Below are 20,887 nucleotides of genomic sequence, written 5' to 3'. Positions count from 1 at the left end.
AGGTTATATGTTAACTGTCAGGTTCCCACTCATGTCTGCTGCTAGCTATCGAGGTTTTTGTACACCTGGATGTCTGTTAATATTCTGATTAGTCTAGATCCTTCTAATTTCCCCTATGTCATTTTACTAGGTTTAGAAATTTAAATTAAAACAACAGATAACATTTACAAGATTTTTAATTCATTAAAAAGTTTGTATACTGAAATCCTAACATATCAATTTCTAAGGCATCTACCAGGTCACAGATATTAAACATAAAACTCAGATTAATTAATTATAACACAACAAAAATTATTAAAACACTCGGGAATGCAAGTAACTAAAATTTCATATATTACTTCAACTATAACTAGAATATTAATCGAATAATGTTGATTTGGTGTTGCTCCTTAAAAATATTCAACTTATATTTAACAATAATAATACTTATTAATTACATAAACAGAAAATTTTAAATTAATTGATAGATAATAATTTAAATAAATTCACTTTCAATCACATTTATTGCTTTAGATTAGCCCAAATGACAAAAGTAATTAAAAATTACAAATCGGAATAGAAGCCTTTTTTCATATTGAGATTATTGAAATTTGATTGAACATTTTCAGTGATAAAGTGAAAATGGATGAAATCGACTGAAAAATGTTACGATATATTACAGGGAGGATGTAGCAGATCGACCAGTGCTGAAGCAAATTACAAATATTTAACAGCCTAATATAATGAAAGACTTATTTTATATAAATTAATGAAACAAATAACTTATGTGTTGAAACAACAGTTTCAAATATTTCATGAATTTATACTTTGTAAACATGTAAAGCTGAATCATTAACAGATTTATAAAAATACAGTAAAATCAAACATGCACATGTGATGAAGATTGAAATAAAGCGAATTAAGATATTTTTGATTCATTGGATCGAGAGAGATTTGATCGAGCTCACATCGTGCACCATACATGTACTGTTTTTTTCAAATTGGAAATCTTCATTCTTTTCAAATACCGAATACTCGAAAACAGATATGGCTGATGGACGACACGCATATCCGGTTTCTCAAATTTTCTTTAAAATTCATCCATGTTTATATTATTTTTATAAGCTCCCTGTGTATTCATGTCACAATATATTCTTAAAAATCTGCAATTTTCACTTATTTTAACCATTCTAATGGGTAAAGCTAAAGAAATGAATGAGAAAAGTTGATCCAATACTAACTAGTATTAATACTATTTAAGGATGATGACGAGGAGTTAAAAAATCAAGTGCAAAAATATGAAAACGTTTCAAAAAGGTGAAATTTGAGAGAGGTTTCCAGTAGCTACCTTCTGCAAAATTCGTGTGTATCATATTTCTTTGCACTTTATTTTTCCAATGACAAATTTACAATTTTCCACATTTATTGTACTGAGCAAGTTAGTTAAGTGTAGTATGAAGAATAAATTAAGAACTTAAAAAATGACAATCTAAATTCACACCACGAATAGAAAGAGTGTAAATAAATAAGAAAAACGTTAAAGTAACTATGCGTTAAGCGGAATACGAAGTAAATATTATCATTCAAAATAGATTGAATTTGCATTATAGTACATATATCTATCGCAAAACGGCTGATTATATGAAAAAATACTTAAAATAAAATTGGTCACTAATTTTATATATTACCATTTTTGGATGAATGGAAACCGATATGATACAGAGACTGGCCCGAGAAATGAGATCATCGAGACAAATTTTAGAATGCCAGCATGAAGGTATATATAAAAAAATCCAGCTTATTATCTCTTGTTTCGACGTTTCCCACTAATTTAAATGGGTTATGAATCAATCTCATGTAACTAGCTGCCTCTCAAAATATTTTTGTAATATGGAAAATTGTCTCAATTTGTCTTTGGTCTAATGAAAGTGCTTACTTTCCAAAATACAGTTTCACCTTAAGCAAAGATTGGAGTTTAGGTTCATAAGAAACGCGATCTTAATTTCTAAATATTACATTTAAAAAAACTAACAAGATTACAAAATTGACAACGGCTCAGTATTATTTTGAATAGTTCGGGAATATCGTGCATACGATTAAAAATAGTAATAATCGTTAAATTTGTAGTAAAACAAATTCAAATGATCTGTTAGATCTCTTGTCAAGTTTTTACATAATACTTATTATTTTAAAACATTCAATCAAGTAGCACAATAGTAAGATATCACTTTAGGTATAAATATTAATAAATATATAAAGTGTTTCAAGTAAATGTATTCAATTATTTTATATTGGAAATCAACAAAGAAAAAGTATCGGTAACACAAAAAAGGAAGCAAACAAACTAACTAGTGGTTGAATAGAAGTTTTTAGAAAACACTAATGAGTTTAACACTTTGAGCAGTAACTAAACTTGATCAATCTTCCCCTGAACCCAAAAAATGTTTGCACTCCATATGGGGTGTGGTTTCAAAGAAAAATGGAATCAAAAGTGCGAAAAAATTATGTTTTTCCCCCGGCCCCAGAGCGATCCTATGAACCGTACCTGTAGAACACATTTAAATACGGTACTTTGAGCCGCGGAGAAGGTTTGAAATAAAATAAGTCGCAAGGACCGCTCTGGGTTGCGGGGAAAGTTCAGTTACGGGCCTATAGACCGCTCTGGAGCTCAACTTGTTAAAGAAAGACTCTGGGTTTTTGTCTTTGGATCACTTGTCCTGGTCCAAAAGTTGAATATAGTGAAAAGAATGGAAAACCTGATACTGGATGGAACAAGAAAACCATAATTTATTAAAAATGTAGAATTTATTTAAAGCATCTAAATATAAAAAACAGCACAAATATCACTTTATGCGAAAAAGAACGAACCGTAGAGGAATATAAGAAAGAGTAGAGAACAAAAATCCATTGTACATATTGTACTTCAACATACACGAAAGTATAAACAGTAAATCATCTCTTTTCTGAAAAATATACAAATAAATAAATAAAATAATATTGACCAGAGACAAATTACTAAAAGACATGTCAAAATTGTATATCTCCAAAATATTAATAGAGCTCACCAGAAGGACAACTTTTCGGGAGAGCAAAAAAATTGTGCTTTTTATGTATTGTGATCATAATACACATATTTTTTTGAAAGTTTATAAACATATATTTTTCAAGACTTTTGTAACAGTTGTCTATAGGTGCATCTTTCGATTCTCTATTGAATGACATTTAAAAATCAAAAAGACATTTTTTGGACTCAAGTGTTTGGACGCTATGAATATTTAGTGGTACAGTACAGTTTGCACATTTTATATTGGTCAAATTAATTAGAATTCGAAAATGAAAATCAAAAAATAAAAAAATTAAATGCATATAAATGTCACAGTGTTATTTACAGTTTATTATCCCATCAACTTCTAGCTATTAAATGCGAAGAAAAACACTAGTTTAAAACAAACTTTTCATTAAAAATTGCAAATGAAACACTTTATATTTGTTTTAAGAGAAGTTAAAGCCACTATTAATAATATTTTCAGATATTCTAAAATCTGATTATTGTGGTAACTAGTAAAAATTACAATAAAGACAAAGATTCTATACAATGAATAATGCAAGCAATGTTTTTATTATATAAACATTGCGCTCTTTTGTTAAATTGGATTATCATTTGTTAAAAATAAATTAAAAAAAAACAAACAACTTTTTTGTACTATAACATACATTATTATACATAATTTTTAAAAGAAACAGATTACTAAAATTATACATATATACATGGCTGCTGCATACTGCAACCATTATTTTGTATCAAATAAATACATTTTAAACAATATATAGTTGGGATTTTTTTATTTAACACTTGGTTAATTGTTGTGGATCTGTAAAATGCCGATACCTTGAAGTAAAGAACTAAAGTATTCAGTACTCAAAGCTCCAATGTTGTTTTGACTTATTTATGGATTATCTGCAATGTGTAATTTGTGGTGAAAAAATAACTTCACGTATATATAATGTAAAAAGATAATTTGAGAAGTTTTCTAATCTCGGCATGTCAATAGATGAAGAAAGATAAACTTATTTTTTGCAAAAGAAAAATAAGAATTTTTCAAAAAGTTTTTTGATTCCAAGTGTAGCCAAACATTAGTGATAAGTCTTTAGTTTATATTTTCACTTAAGTTGGAATTTTTGAAATCGTTGGTGATAATCATACTGAACACACTGTTTACACTACCACAACATACAACGCGTTTCAATAACCAAGTTATCGTTTTCAGAGACCCAAGGTAAACAGTTTAATTGTGAGTGTTGATGTAATGGTAGTGTAAACAGTATGTTCAATAGATTTTTACCTAAAAGTAGCATTTAACATTTACATATATCAAATCATTTGAATTTCTCAGATCCTCTTATAGTGATGCACCTAACAAAGTGTTAAGTATCTTTAAACTAACATTATCAAAATCTATACGATTTTGGTGTCTTAAGATTGTGTGATTAGGGTAACAAAAAAGTTTTGAAAATGTGTTGAAAATTTTTGATTCATAGAATTCATTTACTGAAAATCTATATGGTTAATACATTTAGTGAGGGATAGCATCTCAAAAATAATACCATATTGTTATCTTACCGTTCACTGCCATTCCGGCAACAGTCAAAATTACACTGTCTGTCGCCTTTAGTCTCTGAAGACGAACAATTTGGTTATTAAAACGTGCGTCGAAGAATTAAATGGTGAATGTGGTATAGTTGCAAGATTTCAGCTATTCCAGTATTGTTACTCAATACATTTATATAGATAAAGAAAATTCCCAACTAATATTGGTAAAAAAACATTAAAAATTAGCAATTTACTGCCTTTTCACGTTTTTAAAAAACCATTCAGTGAATTTTCTGAGTTGTTGTACAGCTGCATGTGCCTGGTCTTGTAATTTTCGGTTTTCTTCCTTGAGTCGACGTACTTCATTCTCCAAAGACAATCTTCTCCTTGTTTCGAGATTAACTTTCGATTCCAGTTCTGCAACATGACTTTGAAGTTCTGGAACACTCGTACTCGAACTTACTCTAAAATATTGTGAATAGAAATTCAATTTTATTAGTATTACTCTGATTACTGATTTTTGAAGAAGGTATGAAAGCAAATTCACGACAATGACTTTTTATTGGTGGATGACTGATATTTAGGAAGCTGAAGCCACTTAATCCCAATTGTATTTAACCTACATAAACCTCCTATTGGTAGGACAATGTTTTTATTGATATTGAGACAATAATTAATTATAGATAATTTACAGATAAATTTGAAATTTTATTCTCAGCAGTCAGTCATTGGGAGGGAAATATCTTGCAATGCTATAGGGGCGATAATTAGATTTATATTTCAATTTAAAGTGAATTTATAGTCGTTAATACTTACGTAGATCCAATAGAAGCGTCAATGACGACATCGTCGCTCCAACAACGGTTTCTCTCTGTTTCTTTATTGTTTTCACAATTGGATCCTACTTGGTTCATAAAACTTGTAGCCGTGTCAACTAAACTCGGCCAATCCCCATCTTCCGGCAATGGGAAATCGTCAGGAAAACTCACATTAGTTTTCAACTTACCTAAAGGCACGTGAGAAGCACCAAGATCATCTGGAGTCCTCTTAAACTCATTTGGTAGAGGACTGGAGGTAGTACTAGCGTTAGAAATAACAGTTGCGGGCCTAGCCATTGTCAAAATAATTTCTGGTTGAGTCTTGTGAACGCTTAATGCATTATTAAGATTCTCCCTTGAGTGATTTTTTGTTTCTTTAACTATTTTTTGGTCAGCAGAAGCTTCTATATTATCAGGATTGATTAAACGAAGAAGCTCTTCTTGGAAGTTTGTGGATAAATTGGCACTATTACGATTTGAACTACGAGACGTGACACCTGGACGTAATTTTGCCTCCCCATTCATAGATCTCGGACTTTGGTTGCGGTTATAACTTTGAGTCAAATTTGAATGTTTAGCAGCTCTTCTAGATCTGGGCGATGCATTTCCAGCAGCCGAAGAAAGTTCTTCTTCGCTGCCAATCAAATTGATCCTTTCACTTATAGAACTATCAGTAGAAAGACTCTCATTGAGCGCTACTCTATTAAAATCGTTATTTAAACTTTGTACTGTAGCATAATCAGATCTACTAGAACCTCTAGCACTCATATAGTCACTTTCTTGTCTCAACCTTTCGTTATGTTGCTTGATAAGATTATTCTTTTCCATTTTATAAATATCCATCTCGGTATTAGAATGAATTGCAGTTGTTAATGACTGCGATGTATTGACGTGTTGTAGTGGCAAAGAATTACTGATGTGGATCTTATTATGTTGGACGGAATATTGATTATTTTGATGCGTTTGTAAAAGTGTGTTTTGATGAGAGTTGCTACGCTTTGGAGTACTAGGGAAAGTATTATTGGTATGGTGTAACCGAGAAACATGCTGATTCATCTTTATAGGTATTGGTGGCGCCTCGAATTCTTGCAAAATATCATACCATTTGTCGTCAGAATGGCCACTGGAAGAACTTGTTAAGGTACCCTGTAAATAAAAAGTATTATATTCAATGTCAACAGTATTTACAGTTATATTCCTATCAAAACAATATATGAATATCTTCTGAATCAAAATCAACCACATGTTGATAGGCTTAGTTGCTAATAAATTTTTGAAATATGACAACACTGATGTGGCTATGTCAAATCTGACATCGAATCAATGGGTCATCCGCCATACAGTCCTTGTTTGGCACCCAACGATTTCTTCTTATTCCCGCAGATCTAAAATAAAGTGCGAGGTCAAAGTTAGTCTACACCTGAAGAAGCAGTTGCCATTAAACTAAAGTAGCAACTCTCGCATTAAACATAATAGAACTCAAATTGTTCATTATGTGAAGATTATGTCAATTTACTGCCATCCTTTCTGATAGAGTGTCTTTTTGAAAACAACAATAATTCAGAAGATGTTCAAGTATATTTTTAAGTGAAGTATCACTTTAAATATGTCCTTGGACTTTTTATAAATTCACCTGAATTTTGTTTTATATTCATATTTCAGATATTACAGTTGATGGTAAATCACGTATGTTTTGCTTTTATCATTTAACTACTAAGTAATTTTCTTTTAAATAGATGCTTTAGTTTAGCAAATGTAAATTATAGTCATAAACTGATATTTTATAAGGGAACACGTCATATTTTCGAAAAATATCAAATTTTTAAAAATTTTTTATTACTCCTCTTTTATTTTCAATTCTGAACAGAATATAATATATACAGAGTTTATATAGTCTTTCTTTTCACTTTGGTTTAATGTTTAATATATTTATGTCTACTGTATTCAGTGTTCCCAACTTAGGAGTTTCCCCCCCTAACTTAGGTGGAAAATGTGGGATCGGATATATATATAGAGGTATTTTTGGGGATTTTATAACTTCAAATATCAACATTACAAAATATGATTATGTTTCGATCCACACAGCAACAGAATGGTGGATCATGCACAACATTTCAACCATCTGTCTACTGTACGCAGAGGTCCCAACATAGGGGTTTCCTCCACCCCTAATTTAACTATAATCTAGATAGTTTCGTTTCTTCTATTACTCAAACCTAAGAGACCTATTCCTATCTGTACCGTGGTCTACCTTGCTTTTGAGTTAGTTACCCTGAAAGACCCCAAGATGTGAAACCCTTAACCCATCCAATTTGATACTGACAACATGTATGGTTGGTTAGAATCGGTTCACTTGTGATACCTTTAACACTGTAGATAATGGCTGAATGGAAAAAAAGTTTTTTCGTCAACCAAGAAAATAAAAGTGGTGGGTACAAGACCCACCGTTACTTGAAACATATGTGATATACAATCAAACCGAAATAAATATTCACCATTATTTTCTACTCATAGTGAAATTCAATTTGTGATAGCTACCTTGGAAAGTGGTTCAAGCTCAGTGATATTAACTATACTAAGAGAATACTGCCTATAGCCTACTTGTACTAGGAAGCAACATCCATTTACTATCTTCCTAGGCTTACTTACAACTAGTTCCGTTAGCTATGAACTATACAAGGTAATAGAATTATTAAATTTTAATCTAAATAGAATACTAAGCTTTATCCAATAGCACGAGTTATACTATCTACGTTCAATTTTATATTAAAAACTGAGAAGCATTAAAATTTTTGTTTCCATAATTATCCTTTTTTGTCAATACACCATTATCCCAATTACATAGACATATAGTGAAGTAACATGTATTGTAGTAATTGATTCAACGTAGAGCGAAGCAGGGTTGCAGATTACATAGAATTTCGTTATTAATGTAGGATAATTATAGGTAGTTTGAAGACACCTATTTATGTTGACTAATTCTCAGATTTATAAGATTTTTTGTTCTACTTTTGTGTACATACATGTTCTATGCATTTAATGCAACTTGGAAGCTGCTACAATGTCCTGGATACGCTACAGGACGTGAAGAATTTTTATCTGCTACCCTTTGTAGTTGACATTTTCTATTTTGAAGGGCATGAAGTAGTTCTTCAGACGTATCTCACAGTACACCCACTTGAATTAGCTCGTTTCTGAACGTAAAATGTCGAGCGGAATATCAAATTAGTTACTTCACTACATATTAAAGGCCTCTATCAGAACTAACTAAAAGAACATTAAACTCAAATACTCATCTAAACTAATCAAATTTGAAAAACTGATATAACCTCGTATTATTAAATTAAATAAAGCTTAGTTAAAACGAATTAATTTTATTTTGATGAGAATATTTGAAAAAGTAAAAAGACTCACCTCTATATTATTTTGAAATCTTGTTTCAGGTGCATGAAAAGACTTGCTGCTACTACCGGTACCATAACCGGAACTATTACTACTTCTTGGAGGTGAAAAGCTTCTCTCATAAATTCTTCTGTGATTACCAGAAACGGCTTGTTGAATTTGAGGAGCCTTCCTACCTTTATTTTCTTCATTGTTTGTATTGTCATAATCCCCTTCGTAATGTGCTTCATTATATTTGCAATTTTGAAGAGTACATCCTTTGCGTGGCGTTCCATCGGGTAAAGGTGGTATCACAGTCAAAGTTACAGTAATAGACGTTTTCAAGAGGTCCACCATTTGGTCATAAGTGAGAGTGGCTACCGCTACCTTGCATATTTCTACTAATCGGGAGTTTTGTCGAAGACCCGCCTGCCAGGCTTGACCTGCACTTTCTACCAATGTAACAATACCGTCGGGTTGAACGTGGAAGCCCAGTTGACCCATGATGTTCCGACTAAAATTTTTGCTTTGGTGAAAAACGAAATTATTATGCTTGGATTTCGCATGCAAAATGTATTAGTAACTACAAAATAAAAATATTCACACTTTTTATTTTGAAGAAAAACGGATACGGTTTAGGATTATAATAAAACACGTTATTTTAGCGTTTTCGACTTCGTAAAATCCATTTATCGAGGTCCCAAATATCGGAAATTGGGACTTCCGGTTTCATTACATTGGTTGACTTCCAGTTCGGCTTTTTGAACTTGATTTATGAATTGACCTAAAGGTTTCATTTTGACAGATCTATTTTTAAGAAATTAGACTTAGCTGAAGAGGAGAAAGAGAAAGAGCTGTACAGTAATAAAAAAGTAGAAAATAATTATTGTTCCCATTTTTCATTAATTTACATTCGAATTGAGAACTTTCTCTTGATATTAATAAGGTAAAACGGATCCATTTTCTGATTAAGTTCAATTAGGTTAGGTGAGGTTTACTTTAACTTCGATTAGGTTACGTTTACTTTAATTTCGATCAAGTTAAGTTCACTTTAGAACAGGTTAGGTTCACTTTATCTTAGGTTAGGTTATCTTAACTGGCCGATAACAGTTCAAAAAGCAAAACTGCAATTCAAATACGCATTTCCCGCATCTAGGACTTTGATAAATTGATTCTGCAATCTCGAAAACGCCAAATTAGCGTGGTTTGTTATGAATTGAAGCTGAGCAGATACGAAAATATTTACTTCTCAATTAAATAAAAATTTTATTTTATTTATATCTTTATTTAGTTATATCCATGTGTGTTTTTTAGTTTTTACAAGCTTTTGTCTACAAATTGTAACAATTTTTTGACAATAAAGCATTTCTCTCTTTCTCTATTGTTGCACATGAAAATTTGAGCAAAGCTATTTCATAGAGCAATTTTGTAGTATGTATAACACATGAGGAACCCACCCACTGACTCCTAACTAATACTGCAAACAACAAATAACATTGGCATCAAGAAGACCAAAGGAGATAATCACTAAAAATTTGAAGGTTCGCTCAAACTTATACCACAGAAAGTAGAACCGAGATCAGTACTTTCGAGAAATATGGATCACCCCACGCTTTTAATATCTTTAACTTATTAGTTTGATATGCTTGAAAAGCATGTTTACAGTTTTTTACAACGTGAACGGGATTTGAACCCACGACCGACGAATCGAGAGGTTGACGCCTTAGCCAGCTCGGCTAACGAACGTAATTAAAGTGGTGGGATATACTAGCAGTAATAAGCCATAAAGGAGAGTTACAAGCAAACAAACAAGCTTCCAAACTACATACAGGTGAAGCTAATTTAAGCGTGTTGAAAAAAATGTGAAGATTCGTAATAAACATACAAAATGAAGTTCACGTTATAATCAAATATAATTTAACACTCATCATCATCAAATGTAGCTTCATCTTCGTAAAAGTAGGAAAAATGGAAATAGTTTGGGTTCAAAGTCGATTATCAGAACGCTACTATTAGATAAACATGAACAATAGAGGAAAAAAATATTTTAAAACTAAAGAATTGTTATGATTCTCCAATTAATGAGATTGCCAACCTTTGAGGAGAGAACTGTACAAAAAGAAGAAATTATATAAAATTTAATTTTGTTTGATTAAACTTTATAAGATATCGAGATTTCTATCATCCTCATTAGTGTTAAAATATCTTTTGTTTCGAATTTAAATAAAGTGACATTAAATAAATAAAAAAGCAACATTAGTTTCAATATCAGTAAACGTTTGCAGCCTAAAACGTCATTCCACTAAAATTTTTTCAACCAAAATTCTACAAACACAACAATTTGAAACCAATTTAAATATGTTTTCAATAAACTCACCCATCGCTATTCAGCTTTCTAAAAACATAGACAAAATTTGATTCCATGTATTTTCATGTGCTAATATTATTTTGCAATAACTGATTTACAAAAAATGTGTCAACAATTAATATAAACTAGAATTCAAATTGATTTTCCATAACCTATCCTAATCTACCCAATAAAAAGATTGCAGTAGCAACTGTTACATAATAGGACAATAGTCTATTATTCACGAGTGTATAATAAAGGTATTCATTCACGGGGGGAAGCTATACTTTATATACGATTACTGAATATTTTTGTTGAAGGTTATTTGTTAGAAAATCTATGTATTATTTTGACAAATATTGGGTATCTAATGTCACAAGAGAATTTTATTTATTTATAATTATTAATAATTTCTGTTACCCGTTTAAAATTCATATGACATAGTAAATACTTTCCCTTGACTTTTCCGACAATCAATTTAATGAAGCAACTTCAGCAGCTTATCTAATTTCTAGTGGTGTTGAAGAGAAATCACTTTCATTTTCTATACCTTTTTTTAGTTGATTTTTAAACATTAAAACGCTGAGAAATCTAAACACACAATAATGTTGACAAGTTTGAGTCATATTTAGGTTGTTTCAAAAGGTACTTCAGTTTAAAAATTGTTTCAAAAACTATGGTACGTTAAGACCTAACCAACTCATTCAATGTCGCTGATAGCTCAGTGTTAATACTCCGTGCATTCCAACTGCAAATCTGGTTTGGGAAAAATTACTTTCTCAATTTATTTCAAGTGTACAGAACTAAATTAAAAATATTTAGTAGTAGTTTACATGTTAAATTATAAGCTTCAAGTTTTTCCTTATATCTTTCAGCTGTCATTGGATTATCACTTTGTAATCTAGTCATGTTTGATAAGCTTGAGCGCAAAAATTGAAATTAATATCTAAGCAATTTCCGTAATTTAAACACAAAATATTTTCTTTACATATAAATAAAAAAAATAGTATTATTAATGTCGGTCACCGGGTGTGACTTATTGACACGTCCTAGTGGAAGAATGCGCGCCCATTATATGTTGCGTAATTAAAAAAGAAAACTCCCCGGTTAACAGGTTAAAAACAGAAGTGTAATCAAAATTTCTTCAACTTGACAGTTTTTCGTTCTAAATGCAATCGTTTTTGATTTGGTAACTATTGAGGATTTCAAACATTGAAGATATCAAAGCAAAAATTACAGCTAGACATATACATATATACAAATATTATACAGTATTATAGATATTATATCTTACCTTATGGTTAATTCCTGTGCAACATGTCCAGAAGTAACTGCTTTCAATCTATCCATAATCTCCATAAGTTCATCTCTATCGCCATGAGAGTCCCTCATGTGAATCGTCATGCATTCTCCTTGATGATGATATAATCTCAAACTATTCGTTTGTGGAGACCATCCCAGAATAGATTTACAAGGCGTTACAAAGACGATCTGCCTCGAAGTTTCTTCTATTAAAATGAATGTATCCGAAGAGATACCAAGAAAACACTCAATTTGCTGACCTTGTCCGCTATCATCTAATAATACTTGCCACAAAATGGCACCTCTTTGGCATAAATCCGGTATGAACCGGGGACGGACTTTTTCTTTCTTTTTGCTGCTAAATATCGCTGAAAACAATAAAAAAGTATTAAGTGAAAGAAAGCTCATTAAGGCAATTCGATTTTTCAATTAATGTTGATTAACAGTTAATATTTTTATACATTATTATCTTAGTTGTTAGGAGTATTATGGTTTAAATTGTTAGAAATCTATTCGTTTTAATATAATGTTGATATAAATTTTAATGTTTGGATTTTTTAGTTATATGAGACAAACCAAGTATTTGTGTGAAACAAAACAGGTGATCTTTTATCACCAAAGAGTTTCAATTCTATCCTTAGATGAAAAAAGGTCTTTATTATCACCTGAAATTTTTTTCTAGGTTAATTTTCAAGTAACAATAATAATTACAATATAATAATTATTGTTATTGAAGATCTTCCCAAATGTTGATGATTTGAGTGAGGAGCAAGGTAAAATATTTCACTGAGATATATAAGAGATGAGAAAAATATACCAACGGTACTGGGACATAAAAATGATGTCCAATTACTATTGGATATTAACGATGAACTGAATATGACAGAAAAACAACCAAAAGAAGTTTTCTTCGACGAAGAAAATCTTGCTTTAAAAATCATAAAGAATAAATATTTTTTATTTTTTCCTCAATATATTATAAAACTGTATATATGCTTCTAAATCGTATTGATTTTAGATCTCTTCTCTTTTAAAATTAGTTTTTTTTTATAATTTTTGAAAGCAGATAAAAATTTTACGATTCGACTACTTTCAGTCCTTCTCTGAAACAAAAACATATATAAAAAGTCTAGGAAAGAAATAATTAAATAAATTTATATAGGTACTACATGCAATCCTTTTAGGCCCATATCTTGGAATTGATTCCCTCCTACTTTTTCCTATTTTTTGCTTTCCTATTTTTTGAGCTTTTCTTGACGAGTAGTTGGTAATTTGGTTATACAAAAATCAAGCATAATATTATAATAAAATAAAATCTCATGCGTGCAATTGTACATTCACAAACTCAAAGTTGCATCCAAAAATAAATAAATAAAAAATAGAAATAACAAAATAAATCGAATTGTCTTAAAGATGAATAGTTAGAAATTAATGCGGTTGTCATGCACGAATGGTGAGAAAACATATCCAATATTTAAATCATGAAGTGATTAAATAAAATGTTCATTATTATTTCAGCAATAAAAAAATTTCGTAATAGAAAATAACTATTGAAGTAGTTTATGTATGATTAGTTATTGTTAGGGATTCTCACACCTAGGCAGTGGTGAATTTACACTAGGGGCAAGTGAAAAGGGAAATAATATATAAAAATTAATATTGTTTTTACATTTTCCCACCACCAAAGCAAAATCATGGCTGTTAAAATGTTTATACCTACGAATAAATCATTACACTCACAAAATTTTTGTCCAGTATCGACAATAGTCGATGTGGAATAATTTATTACTAGATCCTTGAGGTATTCCTGACGAGTTCTCGTTGCCATCGTTACGAATTTTTCTGAACGATGAGCAGCGTTTTCGGCGTTCACTACTTTGGCAAGCAAGAATTCAGCAAAAACTTTACCCTTAGGAAATATGGCGCCTTCTTTTATAGGAGGACCGAATACTTCGACGTCTTTAGATCTGCTTACCGCTACCTACAATCGCATATTAAAGGCATTTAAAATTGGAGTTGAATATTTAGAAAAAGTTGGATTGTGCTTTGATTTATGGGACAATCCAATCAACCTCGATTACAATATAATTACCAAGAATACCTTGTAAGGTAAACAGAAATATATTTGAATATACCTTGTGTCCTTGATCAACTTTTCTTTTCAAAAATTGTTAACGTACAATAAATATTTGCTAAATGCCGGAATTTAATTCTGCTAATATTAATTATATTCTACTAGTCTCATTTAATTTTATTTTTAATAAACTACCATATTTTTTCGAATGTGCTCCTATATACTGACCTATTTGGATGAAAAATGAACTCACCTTGTAATGAGTATTTTCCGTACACGGATTTATAGCATGTACGACTATAAAAACATGTTGGAATTGAGATCGTATACCTTTTGGAGTGAAAGGTAAAGCACCAGGTTCTTGGAACACGATGGTCACAATATCATTGCCAATGTGTCGTTTCCTAAGTAGCTGTTGCCTATTATTTGGTGTAAAGGGAAGCATCGTTGATACATGGAACATTATTTCACAATCTTGGTATTGTGCGTATACTGAATACAGTCCTGTCGAATCGGCTGTGAAAACAATAATAAAATAACAGTTCTCTGCCAAAATCAACTTACAATATAATAAAAAAGTATATTTATCATATTTACATATTGGAATTAATAACAAAACGGGGAAGAGATCTCCACAAGTATCTGTCATGATTACAACACTGGTGATTGCTATCAATAATATATTAAACCATCACTGAAAACTAGTCAAAGGCAGATCATATACTGTCGATATGGTGATATGCTCCATCCATTCGATTCAAAATCACATCCAAGGAACTTTAAACCAACTGCAAAACTGATCTAAATTCACAGTACTGCAATTTTAAACTGAGAAGACCAAATGCATTTTATTTTCTAGAAAAAACAATCCTGGGAAACATCAAAACTACGCGATGTGAAAACGTAAGTGAAACCCTGGTCACAGTCAATCATCATCAAGGTCATTCCATGTTAAATTAACTAGATTATGAATAAGCTACATTAAGCTTAGCCCCAGTTATTCAATTATTAAAAGTGAACCCCCAAAATGTGAACACAACTCACTGTAAAATATCTAATACTGACTTCTCAAAAGTTCAGCAATCAAGACAAAAACCTTAATATAGTACTTGACAAAAATTGTAATAACTAGAATCCTTTTATACTGAGCACAAAGTTTATACTACCACTACACCAACTCACACAATTATACTGTCTGAAGCGCGTTTCGATAACCAAGTTATCGTCTTCAGAGACTGAAAGTAAACAGTGTTATTGTGAGTGTTGGTGTAGTGGTAGTGAAAACAGTGTGTGCACCAGCTCACACATCCGTTATTGCAATAGCCAAAATTAATGAATTAAAGTTTAAATTGCTTCCTTATGCACCCTATTGACCAGATTTAGCCCGCTTGGATTATTTTCTGATCCCAGATTTGGAAAAATATCTTGGTGGTCAAGTATTTTCCAACAATGGAGAGGTGATGTCGGCAGTTGATGGCTATTTTCTTACTATAAAAAGGGTCTCAAACTTATTGAACATTTCTGGAAAAAGTATATGAATCTATGAATGTTGAAAAATAAATATATTATTTTCCAAAATTTTTGTGTTTTCTTTATTGAAATACTTCTAGGACCATTTTCCTACATTCTTAACATGCACTAATTTTATTTGTCTAAAAATATTTTAATATTAATATGAACTCACTTTTGTTGTCCAATCCAGCCTTGTATTTATCGAATCCGTTCAATCTCACTGTTTGTCCAATTGTTTCTAAAAACTCCAAAAAGGCAGGACCTGCTTCTTCGTTATTGTACATTTCTTCTTCTGTATTCTGATCGGCCTTACAATACATTATACCCACCTGAATAAAATTCATTGTTATTAGAATAATTTGGCATATTCATTCAACAATGCTCTTATAATTTAATACTGTAAGATGAATGATATGTTTGGTTATACCTCCCATTTTATTTTGGTTCTTCTTCTGGTCTAACACTTTGAAGTGTTAATATCGTTTGATTCAATCATTGTTTACACACTAGTTTCAGAAACTTTTGTCAAAATACTACATAATGTAATTTAATCACTTTTCCTTTATAATAATATTTCAATGCCTACACAGTGTGAATTTGATCCTGCAGAAACTAGAAAAATAGTGGATATATAGGCAACTGAAGTTTTCTTAGGTCCATCCGAATTTTTGCCCCGAGATGACAGCACCTCCTAGGTCTGGGGAGTGGTAGTGGGTGGTCTTAAATGAGGGAGGCACTTACAACTCGCAACCCTACATAAATATGTCCTTATCCCTCTTAAAAACATCGCCTTTGACACATAATGTGGTCAAGAAGGAAGTTAAATCTTGAAGTTGGTTCCAGGGAGGAGACATCTGTAATCTAAGCTAGATTTGATTAGATTAGGTTAGGTTAAGATAACTTAGGTTGGACTGGTGCCCGTGCATGCCCACACCTTATTATCCATAGCCTCATTTCAGTGTTATAACTTTACGAAGCACCTTATTGGTTTCTCGCATTTTCATCAGCTGAGCAAACCCTCCCGAAATTGGCAACCATCATCCCCTTCCCCCAGTAAAAGACCTCAAATTCGAACTCCCATACCTCCAAATGTAGATGTTTCTGCGGAACAAAATTTGGTCAATCACTCCCTCATTCCATGTGCATTATTAATGTGAAATTTCTTTAGGGTAAAAAATGGGTGTTATGCTGAAGTTACCATGTATTTAAATTAAAAACCGTTTACCTTATAATGATTGGTAAGACCTTGCTCGTCCAATTTCAAAATTTGTTCTGTGACATGTTGATTTTGTATGCCGAGCTTCAAACAACTTAATTGAATTTCTGGAACTACATATTCGAGTACTTCTTTGGTATTGAGAGTTTTTGGATTACTGGAAGATTTAATATTCGGAATAGCATCTTCCAAGACGGCTCCTCGGAGAGTTTGGAGTTCTGATGTCCTCACAACTAACCTATAAAAAATATAAGACATTTTTTAATCTTTTTGTCTATGAATTACCTGAATATTATCTAAGGAATTGGATAATTTTCTTCAACTTTTTACTTCCTAGACCTTTTCATATTGGATTTGTGGTTTATATATTTATTGCTTAGTCAATGTACTATTATTATTTTTTTATACTGTCTAAAGAGTTATCATCCTCTGACTGAACAGAGAGTATAAGGGTTACTCAAACTAAATGCGGTGATTTATCTAAGATTAACTTAATTTAATTAATCTAAGATTTATCGAAGACATATTTTCTACTACATCTTCTTCTATTAATAGAAATCAAACATAAGATCGATTGTCTTCTCCACAAGACATACGTAACAGTTTCTTTAAATTGATAGTAGTAATCGTAAAAGGGGACAACGGTATAATTAACGTAACGTTATTAACTGACCGTAATAAACATTGAATTTGACGTGAGCTTTGTTTACTGTCTTGTTTCCAACGAATTTTTGGATTGAACGTGAATTTATTGTTAAAATCACTTCTTTCAAGAACTAATTTAATTTTTTATTCAATTTAACATCGTTAAGTACGAATAAAAAAAGTCGAAACCCACTAGCAGCACGCCACGCCACCCCACGCAATGTAACGTTTAAACTGTAAAGTCAGCTTATACTCTAGTATTATCTATACAGTGTGGTTTTTCACCAGTTGCTTATAGTGTGGTATCTGAGATTGTTAGAAAACTAGTGATTCGATTTAAGTTTGATCATAGAGGTTCAAAGTAATGAATGTTTCAGAATGAACTCGTAGGTATACGAGAGTGTAACAGTAAAAAAAGACATTAACCTGGAACATCATTAAATTATATTGTTTTCAACACAAAAAAATTCAACTGTTGTACTAAATAGTTTAAGGAACGTGTCATTCATGCAATGCACATAGGGTCCTTGCAGTGGTAGTTAACATATTTAAAAATTTATGAATTTAGGTTGAATTGTATTATAACTTAAAATATTACAAATCACAAATAGAAATTGATGATCTGAATAATAACACGTGACAGAAAACATGTTTCTATTGGTTATTGAGATTGTGACGTAGAAAGTAAGTAAATACTGTTGTTGTGAGTGGAGGTAATTGGTTGTTTAGCCCGATTTGTGTTTTTTAAGGGTTTCAAAGACTATCCTAATTGAAACGATAGCCGAAATAGGATTTATCGAAACCAGAATGGACAATTTACCTAAGGTAGCTGCATTCATGATTGCTACATTCTTTGTTTATAATCAATTATTTACTTCGGCTGAAATACGTGGAGTAAAAGCAGATACGTAAGTACTACTAGTTAGACTTTTTTATAGTAACATCATTATCACATTTTTCTTGCTTGAACTTTATTAAAATGTAGTCATAAAGATGATAGCTTTGAAGGTTATGTTTTGATTAAACCTTTCAGTGCTGTTTACTTACTTTCTACGTCACGTTCAGTCATGTAACAACAAATGCGTTTTGGCGCGTCATTTAGGTATTTAAATTTATTTTTTTTATAAACTAGTATACCATTTGAAAAAATTAAAAAATAGAGTGTGTCTAAACGTAGTTAAGGTATAAAAAAAGTATACAAGGAACCTATTGTACTTTTAATATAAGATTGTATATCTACATTTGCTGATGTGTTTATACAAACTGTCAAAATGTCAAACTTTTTTCGCGTCACACAAATTTTTATCTCGATATCCTTGTTGCGGGTGATCTATTGACTAAAATAATTACGCAAATTGTCACTGTCAAGTCATATTTTGATAAAGACCGAAATAGGTCGAAAGGTCAAAATTTTTACCTGATAACTAATTTTCAAACAGAAGAAACCTAAACTCAACACGATTTATCTACAAGAAAGGATTATGTGACATAAAATAACAATTATACAATGTAGAATTCTTTAATGAAAAATCTTAGTTAACACATTATGAAAAAAAAAAAAGATTTTTACAAGATGAATTTTTTGAATCGACCGTTTTAAAGAAGTTCCCAATGAATCATCTCGAAATTTTATCTTACCTATATTGATATTGTATAAGTGTTGTTGTTATTTGATTCTCAGGATGTACAACTTTTTCTCGTTTTATGGATATGACCACAGGTCCGAGCTGTTCGTCCATTCCAAACCAGTTCTGGTGCTCTGAAAGGAAATGGTAACGGATATGTAATATCATAGGCGTATCATGACGATTAAATTAACATAACTCGAAAAATGCAATCGTCATTTAAATATTCAAGTATATTTCAATTACACATGATAATCTTCTTGTTAGAAATTTATCGTCAAGTTTTTACATTGTTTCGTTCGCTTTGCTTCGTTGTTTGTTTGTGGATGAATCCGCAATCTCGCGTTATGATTTGATTTGAGTTTTGAGATACTTTGACAACCTCAAATACTTTTCAAACTTAGAACAATTACTTAAGGAGGAAATATCTTTGTTTCTAATATTATATTTTGATTAAATAAAGCATGTGAAGCTTAATATTTTTAACCTTTTATATTTGACACTCATATATATCATATGTTTACACCAGACGTAACTGGAATAGGAGTGTACGGCCCCAGAACCAAACACTCTAAAAAGCTGGGCAGCGCACCAAGCATGTAATGTGTTCAGTTCAATGCAGAGAAGAACTATCGCAAACAAGAGATCATCATCAAGCAGCTCTAAGCTCTAATATCATCCAAACTAGTTTGGGATTGCCTTGAAAAATTAAACTAGTTAGGGTCCCCTTCATGGGACCCGAACCTTTCCGTGATATCAGCTACAGAACAATGGAAAAATTGCTGGAAAAGAAGGTAAATAGGAGCAAAATCAATTATTGGGACAACCTACAAGGGCCGAGACAGGAAAAGACTCTTCTGGGAAAATATAACCAGAGTAGATCTGCTGAACGTATCAACCTAAGTAAGAACAATCTACGAATACTAACAGGAGTTCTATTGAGGTACTTTCGCCTCAACAAATACCTGAAGACGCTAGATTTAGCAGATAATGCGACGTGCAGATTTTGTTGCACAGAGGACGAAACCTCTATCCACATTTTCTCGAAGTGTGAAACAGTAAGGAACTCCAGAGCACCACAACTGGGAGCGCTTGAAATAGAAGACGAAGGCAATTAAAGCCATCCTACATTATAGACTTTTCAAAAGAAGTGGGAATGATGGATCAGCTATAAACACTGGTTTCTCCAGTATCGTAGCAAGAAAGGAGGACACAATAACCCAAGGAGATATTGATAATGTTCGAACAAATTTCATAACGTATTCCAAAAGCTTGTTGCATGGAAACAAACCGACCTCGTAGGCCTGTTGCCTATAAGGTGCAGGTTTGAGAAGTTGTTGTGATTTATTCTTAGAAATAACCTGTTATTTTAATATTTGGGCCCCTTTTTGGACAGG

The 20,887-nt window shown here is 31.5% G+C and overlaps 1 protein-coding gene across 9 annotated transcripts in view; it reads right to left on the bottom strand.

Annotated features, from left to right (window-relative positions):
• Positions 1 to 158: 158 nt before the first annotated feature.
• LOC130448867 (signal-induced proliferation-associated 1-like protein 1) overlaps positions 159 to 20,887 on the bottom strand; it is a 96,209-nt gene continuing 75,480 nt past the window's right edge. For 2 of the 9 annotated variants that reach the window (XM_056786421.1, XM_056786424.1), the window contains exons 7-16: positions 19,504 to 19,624; positions 17,230 to 17,458; positions 16,177 to 16,333; positions 14,746 to 15,008; positions 14,135 to 14,399; positions 12,411 to 12,786; positions 11,147 to 11,164; positions 8,803 to 9,283; positions 5,387 to 6,534; positions 159 to 5,034 (exon numbers count right to left, since the gene is read on the bottom strand). In XM_056786421.1, coding sequence (XP_056642399.1) covers positions 4,821 to 5,034; positions 5,387 to 6,534; positions 8,803 to 9,283; positions 11,147 to 11,164; positions 12,411 to 12,786; positions 14,135 to 14,399; positions 14,746 to 15,008; positions 16,177 to 16,333; positions 17,230 to 17,458; positions 19,504 to 19,624 — 3,272 coding nt within the window. In that variant the 3' untranslated portion in view covers positions 159 to 4,820. Of the gene's footprint in view, positions 5,035 to 5,386; positions 6,535 to 8,802; positions 9,296 to 11,146; positions 11,165 to 12,410; positions 12,787 to 14,134; positions 14,400 to 14,745; positions 15,009 to 16,176; positions 16,334 to 17,229; positions 17,459 to 19,503; positions 19,625 to 20,887 lie in introns of all 9 variants that reach the window. The other 7 variants (XM_056786427.1, XM_056786428.1, XM_056786431.1 and 4 more) reach the window with 4 other exon arrangements.

Source organism: Diorhabda sublineata, chromosome 9 (assembly GCF_026230105.1).
Source record: "Diorhabda sublineata isolate icDioSubl1.1 chromosome 9, icDioSubl1.1, whole genome shotgun sequence".
Lineage (NCBI taxonomy): Eukaryota > Metazoa > Arthropoda > Insecta > Coleoptera > Chrysomelidae > Diorhabda > Diorhabda sublineata.
This window is presented reverse-complemented; position numbering and strand designations above follow the sequence as displayed.